The sequence below is a fragment of the Sturnus vulgaris genome, chromosome 13 (genome assembly GCF_052056855.1).
Source record: "Sturnus vulgaris isolate bStuVul1 chromosome 13, bStuVul1.hap1, whole genome shotgun sequence".
In the NCBI taxonomy this organism is placed as follows: Eukaryota; Metazoa; Chordata; class Aves; order Passeriformes; family Sturnidae; genus Sturnus; species Sturnus vulgaris.
The window spans coordinates 10,093,061-10,111,511 of NC_142255.1; the positions used below are offsets into that span (position 1 = coordinate 10,093,061).

Here is an 18,451-nt window from a genome sequence, read left to right on the forward strand (position 1 = left end):
AGGTCTTGGAATCATAGTTATTGCTCTGAGTGTAGTAGTAACAACATTGACAGGTATCTCCATGTCTGCCATTTGCACTAATGGAGTAGTAAGAGGAGGTAAGTGAATATGATCTCATGAAAAATACAAAAATCTGCAGATTTGAATTTAAAAAATTAATGGAATTGAGATAACTGTGTTATAAGCAAAGAAATAATATGAATATTTGCAGTGATTTCTCCCAGTGGATCAACACCAAATTGAAATGTGTATAGATTTAATGCAAAAAACATTAAAGATTCACTGCATCACTATGATGCAGGACTTAAACAATGTACCACAGAATGTGACCTTTCATATTAACATTGGGATAGATCCATGTAAGCTAGAACATTTTCAGAAGTGAAGTTCTTTCTCCTTTGTGTTACTATATCATGCATCATGAAAAATTATAGCAAGATCCACTTTTGCACGCTAACATGCACGAAAAAAATTTCTGGAATAGAAAGGTATAATGAAAAGTCTGAAGGCAGAACCAGTATAAAGCACATTGCTTTTTTGCAGCATCTCCTATTAATGTAGGGCAAAGACTGATTATATTTGTGAGATTAAAAGCAGAGATTTCTCCAGTAACAGTTATGTGAAGGGAAAAAAAAGCAAAAGCTAAGTGTCTAGTTGTGCTGAAATAACAATAATTTCTGTCTGCAGGTGGAGCATACTACCTTATCTCAAGAAGTCTGGGCCCAGAGTTTGGTGGATCTATAGGACTTATCTTTGCCTTTGCAAATGCAGTGGCAGTTGCCATGTATGTAGTTGGATTTGCTGAAACAGTTGTAGAACTTCTTAAGGTAAATGTAGATCTTTCATGTATATGATGAAATTGGTTCAGTTTGTTTTGTGTGGTTTTTCTTTTTTTGGGGGGGTGGTGATGGTGGTGTTTGTTTTACATAATGTATTTGCATAAGCAGTGATATGTTTCAGTTAAGGCTTGAGGGGCATCTTTAGCAGGGAAGAAGCTCAACATGCCACAGAGTGCTTCTTCATTATTTCTGCCTTTTGAATATATTGCATACATTTCTTGAGAAGAATCTCAAAATCAGGATAGGAACACACACCCCATTAGACAGCCAAATAATCCCAACTACAAAAATCCTGCTGGAACATGACATACAAACACTTGGTCTCACAAACCTCTGAGAGTTTGACAGCTCACTGCTGAATATTTTACCTTGTTACTTAATCCCACCAGTTGGGCAGAGAAAGACTGGTTCTCATAACATTTCTAACCACTTTCAGGAGAGTGATACACTGATGGTAGATGAGTCCAACGACATCAGAATCATAGGGACCATCACTGTGGTGTGTCTTCTCGGCATCTCAGTTGCTGGCATGGAATGGGAAGCAAAGGTAAACTTTTAAAAGAATATAAAAGCAAGCAGTATATTAACCTGCTGTACAGCATTAGTGTGTGAGGAATGCTATTCAACAGATGGAATTTTCAAAAGCACCCAGTTTCAGTTTATGCATAATCTTTCTAAAAGCAATAGCAGTTTAATCATTACATTCACTGAAAGTACAATTACTCTAAACTCTTCCTTGCACATACATTTAAAAGCAAAGAGGAAGTTTGGGTTTTGCAGTCAACTTGGTTATATTCATTTTTATAATTCATAGCATCATTTAGAGCCTTGGCTACGGTGTCCCCTTTTGCCCTTATTTTTGATGCAGCTTGATAGAATAAACAGTAGCAAAAATAAGATATGGTTTTATTACTGTACTCTCTCAAGCCCTACTCAGCAGAAGAGCTCTATTTGTTACCCATTCCTTAGTCTCTAACTTCTGCTATTCCTTCACCTGTCAAAAAAGTCAGAATGCAAACTCAAATGGAAATACTTTAGAGAGTGGAATACAGCTATCGAAATCAAGTTCAACAGCATGCTTGTTTTTGCTGTGATGGAGACTAGAACAACTTGTAAAAGAGATCAGAAAACAATTTTGTATTATAATCTTTGAAGTGACAACCCTCTGCAAGGACAAAAATTTATAACAATATAAAAATGTCTTATACTCGATACTAATGCATTAGCTGTTCCATTTTGCCTTTTCTTGTAAGGAAGATAACCTAAAATGAAATTATAACTTTATGTTTCATTACCTCCTTAGTAAAAAGCATCTGCTGTTGTCATTAGCTGATTCAGCTATCTTGAGTCCTGGTATTTTAAAAAACTATAGAAATTAATAACCTGTTACAGGGAACAGATACAGACAACTTACTATATAGCCATCTCCACAGCAACAAAGTTAAAAACGACAGGTGAATCTTTTTGTTTTCATTAATAGGCTCAAGTTATTCTTCTAATTGTTCTCCTTGTTGCCATTGCAAACTTCTTTATTGGGACAGTCATTCCTACCAACACTGAAAAGAAGGCAAGAGGCTTTTTTAATTACCAAGGTAAGCAAGCTTGCTATCTATCATAAAATTATGTCTGCATTATTTTGACTTAATAGTAAGCTAAAGATTCCACTGGAAAAGGTCACAAGATCAGAATCTTCTGCCCAAGTTTAAGTGAGCTTGCAAGGGAAATGGATTTCATCTCTAATTTTGAGTCTGTCTCTGCTGCTGCCACTGACAACACAGTAAGATGCAGCTTGAGTCATTTATACATCAGTAGAGCAACTTTAGACAAACTAACACAGAGCTAAGAGCAAGTGCTGCAGTGACACTTCTGTCACTTCAACATGGATCTGTAGCTCTGAGATGTAGACAAGCACATCCTTCTGGGGAGCAGACTAAGGAAATCAAATTCACTTTGCTTGTGATGTGAGACAGATTCAAACCCAGTTGTCCAGATGTGAAAGACTGGCTTATTCACCTCCTTCGTAAGTAACTTTGGAATCAAATCCTGTTGTTATATTTCATTCTCACTTATATTTGCAGCATCAATATTTGCAGAAAACTTTGGACCAGATTTCAGAAGTGGAGAAGGATTTTTTTCAGTGTTTGCCATTTTTTTCCCAGCTGCTACTGGCATTCTTGCAGGAGCCAATATCTCAGGAGATCTGAAAGTAGGTATTTCATGAACTTCATAATACTAGACCTAGGTTGGAAAAATAACAAGAAAACCAATCATGAATCAACACTGTATTCAGTTTTAAATCATGTCTTAATTTGGGAAGATAAGCTCTCTGTTTTAAGTACCTGATTTATTAGTTAGAAACATCAATTCACAAATTCGCTAATGCATTATGGGTATTTACAGAAATTACTGTAGCTAGATTTGGGTTGCTATATAATTTAAAAACATGTTTCAATAACCTGTAACAATATTTAATTAATGGCCCATTAGCAGCACATGCTATAAGAGAAATTACATGTGTATCTCTTGGAGCTCATCTTTTGTAAATATCATCCAAGCGTCATTCCAAAAAGCATACCTGGAAAGCTCACGTTTGTACTCACAAGAATCAGGGGAGACCAGCTTTTTGTATTCAGGGTCATAGCAAGGGTAGAGCAAACAAAGCATTTAATGAAAGCAAGTATGTCCCAATCCCATGTATTGCTGCTCAAAGGAAAAGCTGCAAGCTTGCAGCTGTGATTTAAAAAAAAAAAAAAAAAGTCTGAAGAGAAAGGGAAAGGAGGTCCAAGGGTGCCCAGTTGTTTACTGTGGCCATTCTGTCAGTTCCCCATTCTCCTCTTGCAGTTTAGCAGTTCTAGGAAATGGAATTTTCCTAGAATGGTAAATTAGAGACAGGAATTTAGTTTTGAGTGCCCTCTAGTTTTCATGACAAAAACACTCAAAAAACAACCAAAATAAATAAAGAAAAAAAGTCACCAACAAGACATGGCTCACAGCTTGATAATCCCAGCATGGCAAATGAAGTTATTTGGCCTTATGCTAGAAATCCATTGCCTCGCAGACCTTAGAGGATTCAACCACAAGTCTGCTATTTCTGTACTGGCACAGCAGTCACAAGTTCACCAGATCCTACCACCCCTGAGAGCCAATTCTCCTTCCCTGCCTTACCCTGAGCTGCATGCCTCAGCTCCTTTGTTTTCAGAGGACTGCTTTTCAGGCCAAGCACAGAGAAAATACATGGAAGCTGAGCCACTGATAGCGTCAATGAGATTCCGTTTTTAATTAAATAAACAAAACCCACTGTACTTCTGCCCAGTGAGACTGCACCAGCCTCACACAGTCTCCATCCTTTTATCAAACAAAAATAATTCTTTTGCCATATATAGTGTTCTGTCTGCATGGCAGACTCCCAAAGCAGCAGCACTTCTTTCATCAGCTGTTTGAAACAATGCAAGCAGACCTCGGGAAGCAGTTCTCCCGTTGGATCTCTGCAGTCCTTTCAGTCTCACAATAAGTGGACTTCTGTAACCAAGTCCTCCAGGCAGCAGATTCCCCACTGAGCATGTTTAGATGCATTAGACAAGTCTAATTAAATTAACCAGCCTCTCCAGAATCTAAAAGACAAGCTAAGGAGTGTTTAAAAAGTGTAAAATTTACCAGTCGAACTTTCTTTAGAATTTGTTGCAAACACCTCCGTGTTCCTGCAGCCACTACACAATCGTGTCCTACTCCAGAGCCTATTTATAGGGATGGCTTCCTAGTGACTTCCTACTAACTTCAGTGGGGTTTACTCCCTAAAGTGCTAACAGCATAGCAAATATGGGTTTAAATTTAAAAAACATAAAACATAAAAGTTAAGTTGTAGAAACTTTAACCTTAAGATGTGACGTTACAGAGTTTAAAATAACCACAAGGTTCCACAAAAACAATAACCTAAAACATGCACATCAGAACTGCTTAAAGATACTGTGGTTTGACTGCAAAGGTTCTTATGCAGCAGAAGTGACTCCAGAATTCTCTTCCAGCTCAATAGATCCTTACCTCATTTAAAAATTATATTAATTACTATTCCAGTTAAGCAATTCATGCATGCTTCGCAATAAACTCCAGATCTGTATTTTGTTTTTTCACCCTGCAACAAGCATAGCTATTAAAAAATCTGTGACTTAAAATGCATTCAACAAATCTTTGATTTAAAAAGCCATTCTAAACCAACTTAAGAAGAAAATTCATAAAAAATTCTTCCTAGCATAAACAATCACACCCTAAATTGTAAGGTTATCTAGAATTAAAAATCCCTTTAAAATGTACAGTGCAGATCTTTGGACTCTTAATTACAGTTGCATTATCAAAGCTGATACTGTTGTTACTGTAAGCATTATAACCCAGCCTCATTAAATTATCTAAATTAAGTCAATACAGTGAAAGAAAGTAGCTGTTTTGAAGACCCAACAATTACTGGTTGCAAACAACATAAGTACTGTATTCTGTACTGTATTCTGTACAGGATGACTACATCTATCTTACCAATTAACCAAAAATGGTCCCATCTTGTCATCCAGAAGAGTCTGATGATTCAGTAACTATTTACCCACTACATCATTAAACATTAAAATAAAGCCAATTGCAATGTAAAGAGAGTTTGGAGTTCAAGAAATGCGGACCTCGAGACCCTTCTGTTGCTATAAATGTGAGCTCTGCTCCTGCAGAATATCCTTCACTATGTGCAGGGTAGGAGTGCTGCACCACAGGAGCACTGCTGTGTCTGCATGCTGGGACCAGAAATGTTGGTGCAGGTCAGAGTGATAAAAATCTGCTCTCTAGGCTATCTTCATACCACAATGTGACAGAACCCTCAACATGCAAATGCAATCAGGCTGCAGCACATAAACTCACAGTATTTCTCTGTCACTGCTTTGTTTAAGGACCCACAAAGTGCCATACCCCAGGGAACAATGCTGGCCATTCTGATCACCACAATTGCTTACATTGCTGTTGCAATTTGTGCAGGTAAGTACAGAACCTCTGCTGCATGTCCTCACTCGTACAGTTAAGTTTGAAAGTTTGGAATGCAAATGAATTATTAGCCTCACTGCTTTCTCATGCCATGAATGTATTATGTAGAGAGACAGTAGTTTTGATTTTACTGTATGGCAAAACAGTGGTTTAAAAAAAACAGCTATCAGTAGAAACAAAAGTCTCTGTTTGGCAGCTCTGCTCACAAGCAGTAGCTGTATTTCAGCTTCAGAGCTGTGCATTTTTCAGTGTAATACTTCCTTTTTTCCCCCCATGTTTGCTGTTAGTTTCCTAACCAATGGGTATTTTGAGACTCTTAATGTTTTTGACAAATTTGAAGATATCATATAAACTTACATTTTGGCCACTAAAGACACTGAGGTCAACACTCCATGTTTCTTCTCATTTCTGGTGGTCTGGTGGTATCCTGGTTTGGGGCAACTTTGGGAGGAAACTTCCAAAGGGGTCTCTCTAGAAAGTAGATTTAAGTGCCCCTCTCAACTGGTTCAGGAAAAGATTTCTTTGGAGAAAAGTGGAAAAAAAACTGTTTATTTATCAAGTAAAGTATTCACAAGCATAAAAAATGAATAATATTAAACAAAAAACCTCTTGCTCTTCTGAAGAGATGGCAAATTCAGAAAGTCCTTGTCGTGAGCTGTAGCTCAGCTCACTCAGTCTCCATCAGTCCCTCCTGCTGGGAAATGCCACGTCCCAGCCCTGGTGGGCCACAGGTGTGAGCTCCAGGTGTTTTCTGGGTTTTTGGTCTAGAGCAGGGCTGATCAGTTCCAAGAAAAAGAAAAGCCACAGTCCAGGCAACTTTTCTTCCTGAGCTACCTAAAAAAAAAACCTAACTAAAAGGCTCTTGGAAACAGTCTTAAAGGTGTAGAACTTAATATCCAGCATAAACAGAACAGATGATTGGGGATACAAGGATCATAAAGTCACTCTAGGACATAAGCAAAAAAAAAAAAAAAAAAAAAAAAGAAGACAAATATCAATATACAAAAAAAAAATAGGTAATTTCTCCTGTTCAAAGTTTTTCTCATCATATTGGTATTAATAGGGCTATGACAATCTGAACAGCTGAGGATTTGGGTCTCTAAAGTAATTTTGTGCCCTTGTTACACAGAAGAAAAGGTATGCTTAGACCTAAAAGCCTCACAGACCTGTTTGCTCTGAATACTGGCACTTTTAAAAGTGGTAACAAGAAGACAAAAGACTTCTAAGTTAGTCAGTTTGTTGTTGATCCCTGTCTGGGTTTCCAATCTCAGAAATATGCTAATTCTTACTAGTTAAGTGGCTGATTATTTTAAAAGTAACAGAAGCAAATATTTGCTTAGAGACACCATGAGAAACTCAGTGACAGTATAAGGAAGTAATCCATGCCCAACATGAAATGTTGCTAATTGGGATGAGTCTAAGGCAGCAGCTGTACAAAAAGTGTGCAGTTTAGGAGTCAAATTGTGGCAAGAACATTCTTTCAATGTCACAAAGAAGCAAAATAAAAATACATCATTGTTTCCACAGCCTCCTGTGTTGTACGAGATGCTACTGGGAACGTCAATGATACAATTGTACCTGGAATGAGCTGCAATGGATCATCTGCCTGTGGCCTAGGATATGATTTTTCCAGATGTGCAAGTCAGCCATGTGATTATGGGCTGATGAATAATTTTCAGGTTTTAATGAGATAATATGTATTAGCATACACACATATATTAGCATAATAAGCAATGCATGAATACAGAAATACAACATGCAAAATCATTCTTTGCAGACAATTACAATAGAACAACCAGTTTTACCTAAAAGAGTAAACTGTAAGAGTGATGAAAGGCAAAAATCCCCTGCATTTCAAGTTTACCTTCACACTGCCCATGACTAGCCTTGCTAACACTCAGGTAAGGCCTTTATCTCCACTTTTAACAAGTACCATGCAGCAGTACATGTCGTAGCATCTTCAAATGGAAAGCCCAGACTTAACAGAGACCTCAGGAACTCCTGTTAGATGAGGAAGTCACCTCACTGTTCTTGACACATGGATGTGATTTTACCTCAGGGGTGCTGTGGTCACAGTTAAAGGATTGTGTCACAGTACAAAAACCAGAGTTCTGACTTCTTTAAAAAAAGTATCCAAAAATATAGAGTGAAAAATCAAGTGAGAAGTAATGGAGTCTTTCTCCTAGGCCAGAAAGAGACTGCCATTTTTATTCTTCAAAATAAAGCTCAGGCTAAGCATCAAAGTAAAGCAGTCCTGAAGCCTGACAACCCACAGGTCCCAGAACTCTATTCAGCTCCTGTGCTTCATGGCCAGCAAGAGGAATTCACCACCCACTTGCACATGCTTTTCAACGAGTCATTTGTAGCTTTTAAAGTCACTTGCTTTTTTCCCAGCTGGCTCTGCTAAATGACACGGCTGGGTAACCACCTTGAAAGGGATATGCTGTCCCTTTCATAGACTACTTTCCCTTCCTTCCCTGATCATTTGCCATCCTTACTCCCACCTCAGTTCAGCTGCCCACACTCAGGGCACCCCTTAAAATCAGTGGCCTCCCTACAGCCAAAACTTTCACTTCTTGCATTTATCCCAGCCAGACTAGAGCCAGAACACAGTATGACTGCATCTCACAATCTTCAGAATCCATTGGTTTCTTTCCTGAAGTACTGCCCACACACTACCAATCACATCCACCTTTTAGTTTCCTTGTCTGGTGCTTCTCAAGAACCCTTTCACTTCAGTAGTCACAGAGGCCAGTGCAGTGCTCCTGGGAGGGCAGAGGGAGGCCTGACAGTGACCATCATTACTGTTTGCAGCACTGCAATTATGTCAGCACCATCAGGCAGTTCCTCTCCTTTTCAGTCATATTAAGTAATCAAGGGGGAAAAACACCCAAACAAAATAAAATGCCTCCAACCACATTTCATACATCGGTGCTTTTCCCTGCCATTTCCATTTTCTTGTCTGCTACAAGCTGACTATTTACTCATCAAGTAGAGGCTGTTACTTATAGCAATTTGTTAGTAAAGGCAGCAAGGAAATCTCACAGACTACTCATCTGCCCCAGCAGACAGCTGCATATTTGAGTAAAAATTTGACTTTGCCTCCATTGCTTTTAACTAAGCTGGCAATAATAGTACAGTTTATAGCAGACTAAATTTAGAACCACGAAAAGCAGAGACACATTGAGCACTTAAATGGGTTTGTCATTGAAAAGTGCATCCAAATGCAAGCCTATTATTTTTGCTTTCATTTTTTTTTCCTGAAGGTGATGAGCATGGTGTCTGGCTTTGGTCCTCTCATCACAGCTGGCATCTTCTCAGCTACTCTGTCATCAGCTCTAGCATCTCTTGTCAGCGCGCCCAAAGTTTTCCAGGTAAAATTAAACTATACATTTCCTTATACTTGGTTTAACTTCAGAGGCAAAGTTGAACTTTGTTTGCCAAATGTAATGTATATTTAAGCAATACTGACACATGTGGCAGGAAGAGGCAGGGAAAACAATATGTAGAATGTTTTCTAGCAGAAAAAAACAGGCCTTATCATCATACAAGGGCAATAATGTTCTTTTGGTCAGAGCTCAGCTTTGCTGCAGAAGCAGGGGATACTCATCTGCCTGTCATAAATAGCTTCAAGGGTACTTTCAGGACCACTTCTATCTTCTTACAAAAAGCCATCCTGTAAGCACAGGAGCAGCAGCAGCCCTCAGGTCCATAAGATTCAGGTGTGCTCTTAACAGGTTGTCCAGAAGCTGTCTGGGCAGCAGCAACGTGGACAGACTGGGAGCACACGGCATGGGAGAGATAAACTGTACAAATTACATCAAGCCACTGATTTATGCTTCAACTTCTCCCAATTTAGACTCTATTTAGCTATTTAATTCCCTCTTTCTTTTAAAGCACTGAATAAGCATTAAATGCCTGTGATTCTATTCCCCACTATATAATAACATAGTAGTATGTTGACATATCACCTTATTTAAACGTTCATATGCCACAGCAGTTGATGTACTTGAAGCACTAAGATTTAACTTTTGTTTAGCAAAAGCCTAGCTGCCACTCACAGACAGTGACTTCTGGTGCAAGAAAGCACTGCTTAATAGAATTATGTGCTGATTTTCTTACCAGGCTCTTTGCAAGGACAACGTCTACAAAGGGCTAGAATTCTTTGCCAAAGGATATGGAAAAAACAACGAGCCTATCAGGGGATATGTCCTCACTTTTGTGATCGCCATGGCATTCATTTTGATTGGTTTGTAAAATGTTACACAGCTGCTATAGTGTCATGTTCTGAAATTATACAAACTGATGCTGAAATATAGTTAGTAGCTGTGGTTTGAAAAATTTCCAGTTGGGTAAGCCCTGACATAAGATACTCCAAGTCCTGGTAGCAAAAAGAAACCAGCAGGGATTCCAGTGACTTACCACCACCACCACAGCCTCATTTTCCAAGATGCAGAGTAGCTGCAATTCCTGTTCACTCTGCTGGAAGAGGGCAGTGCTTAGAACTCTATCAGATAAGGCAGTCACAATCTTTGAAAATGCTTTTCCAGTTTATATTGCATATAGCTCTGAGGTAATTTTCAGATAACTAGGAAGCTTATTCTGCTCCAGCCTTTCCCACAGTCAGCTCCAAAGCAAATCCCAGTTTACCAGCAGTGGTGAAAGAAAATCTCAGCTACCACATTTAGGGGTGCAGGGATTGTTAAATCAGTTTTTCCAAGATTTGAAATTCAAACTGTCTTACAGTAAGTAAAAAGGTTGTCTATTAGAGAATTCAGATTCCCACTAACCAAATATTTTTTTAAATGCACCCATCTTGCCAAGTATGTATTTAAAATTCTAAACTTTACATCAGATCTACATCATTAAGAGACAGTATGCTGAATCACAGTATCGAGTATAACACTGCATAGCACATAATGTTATTAAAATCAGGATTAGCAGACATAATTCATATGAATGAAGGTAGATCAAGATGGCTTAAATTAGTAAGACAGGAAAATACCCAAGCTCTCCCTGCATGATAAATGCAGACAATATTCAGATTTAATGCATCATTAGGAAACAGCTAGCCACCAGTCCAGGAAACTGGTGCCTCTGTCTGACTTGTGTATGTGTCTTGCAGCTGAACTGAATACCATTGCTCCCATCATCTCCAATTTCTTCCTGGCTTCATATGCTTTGATTAATTTCTCCTGCTTTCATGCCTCATATGCAAAATCTCCAGGTGAGTCTGCATTCAGCAGTGATTTAAATATGGGCTTTATAGCCTGATCTCTGTAAGCTTTAGACTGCATGTCAGAGAAAACTGCAGTAAGTGTAAAGTATCTAACCTATGTGATATGATGTCTTATTGAATATGATGGCATTTTATTTATCTCCAAAAGATAAAAATAACAGCTCTCGTCTTACAATGCCTAGTTGTACAGGATGAGAAAGGCTTTGGTGTATCCCACTGGAGAAAAAATTCTCCTCAGGGTGGTATTTTTTCCCCTCACTATTAAAAAGCATGTGTAGGTAAAAGCTTATGGCCAATGAAGCAAGCAAGTTATAGTGGGGAGTCATCACTCCCTTCTCCAAATCTCCAGAGAAATGTGCAGGGAGATTCCCAAGCACAGGAACAGTGCTACAAGTGATGCTGCCTGGAGGGGAACATGCAGAGCAAGAGCAGGTCCATCAAACAGCACAGCACAGCTCTGCAGTGCCTAGAAGCACAATTGTAAAGCACAATTGTGAAGCACAACGAGGTCCTGTTCAGGGGTAACTTGAGATCCTCCCTCTACATCAGCAGCAAAGGAACATTCTGGCTGTCAGACTTGTGCATTGCCACAGCAGAATGATTCCCACCATCTCATGAATGAAGGGGTGACACCTTCAAGAATAAAGTCAATCAGCTGAGCAACACTGGTTTGGCACACAGGAAAGACAATTTCCTGCTTCTATGAATTAATTATTCAACTCAAGGAGCAAGGAATACATTTTTGATTTCCAGTGTGAAGAAACTGCAGCAGTGACATAAATGCCTGCATCAACTTCCTTCCTATGGATCTGCACAGTGCCATTTGTTTAGAGGGCAGAAAAGATGAGCACTTCTGCTAATTACCTGCACAGCTGAACAAATGCAGATCTGCTCCATACAGCCTTGGAGCTGAGTGACAATTACCTCTACAGATTTCATCTGCGTGCATCTGACTCTACTCTGCCACTACTTAACATTTCAGACACAACTGCAGCCATTTTTCTTCTCTCATTTCCTCTAGTTAATTTCTGCCAATTCACAATGATAGATTATAATAATTGCAAGGCTGCAGGACAGAAAATTTCTTCCCAGCAGGTCCTTCCCATTCCCTCATTATAAAGATGATGCAGCCTCTTGTATCTTCTGTGTTTTGCCCCTCTCCAAAGTCTGCTCTGTAGAACACCTGGCAGAGACCTGCAAACCATGAAGGCTCAGTGCTTGCCTCATCATTTTAATTAGTGGCAGGGGATGGAATCAGTACTGCAGATGAAGAGCAGCAGGAATAATATCTTTTTAAAGTCAATTACAGATGATTTTATTCTTCTGCCACAAGGCCAGGCAATTTCCAAGTTTAAGACAGGTGCACTTACAGTATTGGGATAAACACTCCTCTCAACAAGTGTTTAGCTACCAATAATAAGTTCTGTGTATATGCATCAAAAGTACACAATCATCAGTGTTTTCAGGTAATTTCAGGAGATTAATCAGGAAATGACCTGGAGTTACAGGTAATCTTCTGATGTTCTGAAATATTCTAATCCAGTAAATTTTAATTTTGCAAAAATATATATGAACAGAATAGCTACTCAAAGCCAGGCTGGACAAAGCAGTAAGAAAGAGAGTAGTAGAAGGCCTGTATGACCCACTATTCTGTAAATTGAAACCTACATCAGCCAACACCTGAAAATATGTGTACGTACAGTGCCTAAGAATTTACAGATACCTCTTCCACTCTTTCTGACAGAGCCTGAAACAAACTGTACATGGGATTTTATGCACAAAAATCATGGATCACCATTTCATCAATATATTTTATGCTCTTCCAATTTCCTCAATTCTCTTTAAACAGGTTGGAGACCTGCATTCAGGTATTATAACATGTGGGTGTCACTTTTTGGAGCCCTGCTGTGCTGTGGGGTGATGTTTGTCATCAACTGGTGGGCAGCTCTCATCACTTACGCCATTGAGCTCTTCCTATATATTTATGTAACATATAAGAAGCCAGGTAAGGCCAAACCCCATTATTATTACATGTATACTTTGTGCTGCTAGACTGGATTTTAAAAGAATTGATTCTGCTAACAGAATTAGAAATTATTTTTCTGTGTTATCTTTATTTAGAAGGAAGTCTGAAGCATCCCGTTAAACTCCACTTTATATAATATAGATTAAGCTGATAGTCTGGTGACTGCCTGTTTAACAAGCAGTTCAAGTGTGGTTCAGAGTTTTCTGTAAACATTCCAGCAGACTGGTTTATTCCCACCACATCTTTATGACATTTGGGCTTTTACTTGAGTATCACTCATAATTTTTTTCCACTCATGCATAAAGCCTTACCTGAATTTTGCAGCACACTTAGCTGAATCATGAAGGGTCCTCATTCAAAATGTAAACCTGCTGCCCATTATAAAACAAAAATGCAAGCTGAATTACTTATGAACTGATCATCCTCCAGCACCTCTCTACAATTCCCCCATAAATCAAGACAGATAGGCCACTTTACTGCTGGAAAAGAACACTTAGTAGCTCAGCAAATCACAGGAGCTGTCCTCAAAAACCTGTGTGCTGTACAAGACTAGACAGTCTGGCTATTCATATCCAGGACAAAACTTACCCAGGTCCAGATTTCTGTGCTAACCACCTGAATTACTTCTGCAGCAGAAAACATAAAACAAAACCAATAAATAAAAGAGGCACAGTTCCCAGCAATAGATGTACTTTTATTGGAGTTAGCTTGGGACAGCAGCACCTGGTCTGAGATTGTGTAATTGTTTCTGTTGCTGTTGTCTGTCCTCCCTATCTGTGCTCTCTCACACCCACTGGGATGGTCTGTGCTTCTCTCCCTGTAAATATATCATCAGCTGCAGGAAAGCACACCTCAAGCCAGCTGTCAAAAACATTTCAGGATTTCTACCCCTTCCTTGGATATTGTCAATGTCCCTGATACAAAGTAGCACCTTAAAGCTTGGTTAAATTCACTGCAGCCACTGTACACAAAGCTCTCTGTCTCCTGCTAAGACAGTGACTTTTGTTCAGCAGTAATTTACCAGCAAATGGAGGGTTCAGAAAAAACTAATATTCCTGAGAAAAGGTGACTTTACACAAACCTCCACTTAATTGCACTTAATATTGGCTTTGTACCTTGGTATAACAGGACTTGATCTGCATTCATGTAAATCTTGAAGTGTAGAAAGACATTTCTTGTATGTCTCCACTGACCAAGCAGCTGCACAATAATGAGAAAATATGTAAAACGGGGTTTGGAGAACTATTTCTGGCCTATACAGGGGAACAGAGCAAACTGGTACTAGCAGTGTTCCTTCCTACTGGTTTCATTTGCACTCCTGAAATTCCACACCACATACATGACTCAAGGGCTGTCCATTTTCTAAATGGGAGAAGGACACAAAGTTAGTGAAACAAATGAGAAAATAGTTTTTAAGCAGGGGAAGAACATTCCCTACAACATTTAAATAAAGAATGAAACTATTTACTTGCATGGGGTTTTCTGCATCACACAAGCAAAACCAATTCATTCTATTATGAAGCTCAAAGAAAAACAGGTCTGTATCTTATATATATCTTATATATACTCTGTTTTTCACAGACAACACCATTGCTGATTTTTGCAACAGAATGTAGGGAAAAGCCTGTGGTTTAATATGCATTATTTCTCTTTGTTATATGCAGAAGTAAACTGGGGCTCCTCTACACAGGCTCTTTACTTTGTTAATGCCTTAGACAGCGCTCTGGCATTAACGACAGTGGAAGACCATGTGAAAAACTTCAGGTAAGATTTCCAGTGAGCAGTAGAATGGCTTGTCCTGAATCTCTCCATCAGCCAATTATACACAACCTCTTTTTTCTCCCCCAGACCCCAGTGCCTAGCATTAACAGGAGCTCCTATGGTCAGGCCTGCCCTGCTGGACATCACCCACACCTTCACCAAGAACAACGGGCTGTGTATCTGCTGTGAAGTGTACACGGTAAGGGGAGCTCACCCCAATCTGCACACCCAGCACCAGTGGGGCTGCAGGTCCCTGTTACACATTGCACTCCCACTCAGCACACGCTGTTCCCACTGGTGCTGACTGGCAGCTGTGCACACCACCAAGGAGATTTGCACTGAGAATGAATTGTGTCACAATTCTTGACAAGAAAGCTATCAGCTTATACAAAACCTGCTGGTAAATGCCTCACTGAGATGCATTTCAAAGTTCATAGCAGGTGAACCAAAAAATGATTTGGAGGGGAAAAAAAAGAAACTTGCAAGGAAAGATTTTAGGCTTAGAAAACGGAACACCCCCAAACTACACAAAATGCAAAATTTGAAGGGTTATTGTGTGAGAGTCAAATTAACGAGGTTCTATTTTCAGCTTTGTCACTGATTTGCAGAGCTGGGGTTTGACAAGTAATTCAGCTCTCTTTGCAGTGGTTCCTCCAAAACTATTGCTAATTAGCTACAATGCTAATTTTGAGGATAAACATGCTCTTCTGAGATCTAAGGAGAGGAGCAAAGTGTATTTTTAGATATAAATACACAGCTGTATGATGTATTTTAGAGGATGGAGATCTAGTCTCTCATTAGGACAGAAAAAAAAATAGATAGGTTTGCAGTGTAGGAAGAAAACGTATTTTAAATATTACAGTGCCCTTTTAATTTTGAGAGAGAAAAAAAGAACAAAACAGCTCATGGCACTAAATGGGGCTGCAGAATCTAGATAACAGAGATAATGTATTCGTCAACAGCAGTGTAGGAATAATTCATTTGATCTGCCACATTGCAGAAACAGAGTATGGAAGATCCACATATAATTCTTCCTAAATCAAATTGATCTATAAAGAATGAATAGTCCTAATTCTTCCCTACTATTATTGTCAGATTTCCCACTGCATTTAGTAAAGATAGAACCAATCCCAACAAGATCCTGTGACTATGCAGCTTCCTAAAGTAGTGTTTCAGCAAGTTTTCTGAATTCTTAGGCATATTTCTCTAATATTAGGACTTTCTATGGAGAACTGAGATTTCATTCCTGTCTATACAAAAAAAACCCAAAGACTATTTTGTTAGTATAAGCTTTGCAATTGTTTAGGGAGGGCCTTTCTAATTATTTATTCAGCAACTTAAGTGAAATTTAATTTCCTTGGTAGTAAAAGTGTGACAAAATGAGCCAATATGAATTGCAAAATTGTGGTAAAAAGCAGATGATAAAATTCCTAGCAATCACATTGAAGAGCAGCCTGCAATATGTATCACAACAAATACAGCAAGACTATTCAGCCATAAATGTAACACCCAGCACATTCTGCCTCAAAAGCTGACACGCTGTCAGCAATGCACAAAGTTTTGAAACACCATGCCAGAGAGAACATCTTCCATTCTTTTCTTCCAAAAGGCAGCAAGAAACTTTCCAGGAACATGGTGATACATAGCTCAGAAAGAGACAAAATAAAGATCCAACAGAACATAAAGATGATTGCAAGTTTACTTGTCTCTGAGGTTATGGCTGCATGTTGGCTTGAACAGTCTGAGTTTCCAGTAAAAGGGACTGTTTCTGCTTTTACTCTTTGCCTTCATGTAAAATATTTTTTCAGGGTTAGTCCTCAGTCTGCAAATTCCCTGGAGTCCTTGTACAATTGCACAGACATTCCACAGATGCAAAGGAGGAGCAGGGGAGGACACAGACAGGCTGGCACCTGGGACAAGGGTGGGTCTGCCCTCTCGGCCAGCAGAAATTTGTTGTGCAAGCCAGTTGCAAACTCACCTTCAGGTGCTTTCCTTTGAGAGACACGGAGGAAGGGCAAAACTTGTTTGCTTCCTTTCCTTACTCACAATGAAACTTGAAGCTTATTGTTCAAGTTATTATTCCCAGCTTTTCAAACATCCAGGATCAAATTCTTCTTAAGTTACATCGATGTCTTGTGACCTGGATATGCACATGGATTTTTTCCCATTAAATTGCCAGATGACCACTGAAAAAAATCTGGCAAAAAAGGCATCTGCATCTTTAATTGCATTGCATCAACTCTTTTCTCTTATGTCAGTAGACAGGAACTTAACCATGTATATTTAGATCTGCTGAGACTCTTTTACACAGTTAAGTCAGGAAGAGACTTTATTCACTCTGAGATGCTTTATCATGCCTTAGATGTTTTTTTAAGATGTTCCAATCCATATAGTCCTTCTTTCTGTCAGAATCACTGCATTTAAGTAGCATTAACAGCCTCAGCCCTCTCAAACAGAATGTGAATTATGTTGGCAGCACAGTTCTTTTCAAAAGGGCTGAATCTCTGTGGACCCTTTTTGGAAAGGTATTTTTCTGACTCTCTCCCCATTTGCTCCCACAGCAGACTAGGTAACTCCTTGAAAATCACTGTGTGATGTACAATACAAAGCCTTCATAATAATATTTTACTGTATCATGCAGGGACCACGCAAGCTGTGTGTTAAGGAGATGAACAGTGGCATGGAAAAAAAGCAGGCCTGGCTCACAAAGAACAAAAGAAAAGCCTTTTATGCAGCAGTGGCAGCTGACAGCTTCAGAGATGGAGTCAAAAGTCTACTTCAAGTAAGCTTTTTGTTTACAGAACACACAGGAGAGTGCACATCAAAGCATCCCTTTATGTGAGACATTACTATTAGCTTGTGAAGAAGCTCTACATATATATGGGTAATGTTATAGATGGAAAGGGCATTCTGGGGGTACATGGATATTATATTACAGATTATTTCATAAAGATCTAGTTCTGGGCTATGGTATAATGAGACAAGGCAGATTGATTCTCTCCTAAATGAACAAGACACTATTATGAAAAAAGAAAGCATCTACAGGGCAGCATATGAATGTCTATGCAGCTGACACTTGATACACTTCAAATCAATTCTATTGTTTGGTATTACACGGCATATTAAATATCTGATAATGTTTTCGCAATAAACGAAAACTGAAAATGTGTAATATACATTTTCTGCAAATAGCAAGAAGGTCATTTAAATAAAAGTCTGCAATATTTTTCTATTACTCTAAGAATGCAGGAGATCATTTCCAACAGTCCATTTAAAATGGCCATAATGAAGGCACAGAGACACTGTTTTCATTTTTCCCCTCTCCTTTCTTCTCTCACATATATGAATATTTAAACATATAAGTACTGAGGCAAAATGTAGAGAAAATTTATATCATTTGTACAAAATACACCACTGAAAAGACATCAGTGCCAACTGAGACGGTAGGGAACCAACTAAAATACTCTGGGTAAGTCACCTACTGGTGTCCTACCAGGGCTCTTTGTACACTTACTGAATGGACAGTACAATTGAGAAAGATTAAATGCTATTAATAAAGATCCCTTTGTTCTG

The 18,451-nt window shown here is 38.9% G+C and overlaps 1 protein-coding gene and 1 long non-coding RNA gene across 6 annotated transcripts in view; one reads left to right on the forward strand and one right to left on the reverse strand.

Moving 5' to 3' along the window:
• Window positions 1-18,451, reverse strand: part of LOC106851823 (uncharacterized) — a 54,362-nt gene that overhangs the window by 15,701 nt on the left and 20,210 nt on the right. For both annotated transcript variants that reach the window (XR_015806505.1, XR_015806504.1), the window contains exons 7-9: window positions 2,853-3,077; window positions 2,254-2,395; window positions 1,208-1,363 (exon numbers count right to left, since the gene is read on the reverse strand). This is a non-coding gene — a long non-coding RNA (uncharacterized LOC106851823). The remainder of the gene's footprint in view (window positions 1-1,207; window positions 1,364-2,253; window positions 2,396-2,852; window positions 3,078-18,451) is intronic.
• SLC12A1 (solute carrier family 12 member 1) overlaps window positions 1-18,451 on the forward strand; it is a 43,486-nt gene that overhangs the window by 10,655 nt on the left and 14,380 nt on the right. For 2 of the 4 annotated variants that reach the window (XM_014874062.2, XM_088172537.1), the window contains 14 exons: window positions 3-98; window positions 688-827; window positions 1,276-1,386; window positions 2,320-2,431; window positions 2,918-3,045; window positions 5,762-5,846; window positions 7,380-7,531; window positions 9,119-9,226; window positions 9,978-10,101; window positions 10,978-11,079; window positions 12,941-13,096; window positions 14,782-14,881; window positions 14,966-15,077; window positions 17,520-17,660. In XM_014874062.2, the coding sequence (XP_014729548.1) occupies window positions 3-98; window positions 688-827; window positions 1,276-1,386; window positions 2,320-2,431; window positions 2,918-3,045; window positions 5,762-5,846; window positions 7,380-7,531; window positions 9,119-9,226; window positions 9,978-10,101; window positions 10,978-11,079; window positions 12,941-13,096; window positions 14,782-14,881; window positions 14,966-15,077; window positions 17,520-17,660 (1,667 nt within the window). The remainder of the gene's footprint in view (window positions 1-2; window positions 99-687; window positions 828-1,275; window positions 1,387-2,319; window positions 2,432-2,917; window positions 3,046-5,761; window positions 5,847-7,379; window positions 7,532-9,118; window positions 9,227-9,977; window positions 10,102-10,977; window positions 11,080-12,940; window positions 13,097-14,781; window positions 14,882-14,965; window positions 15,078-17,519; window positions 17,661-18,451) is intronic. The other 2 variants (XM_088172536.1, XM_088172538.1) reach the window with 1 other exon arrangement.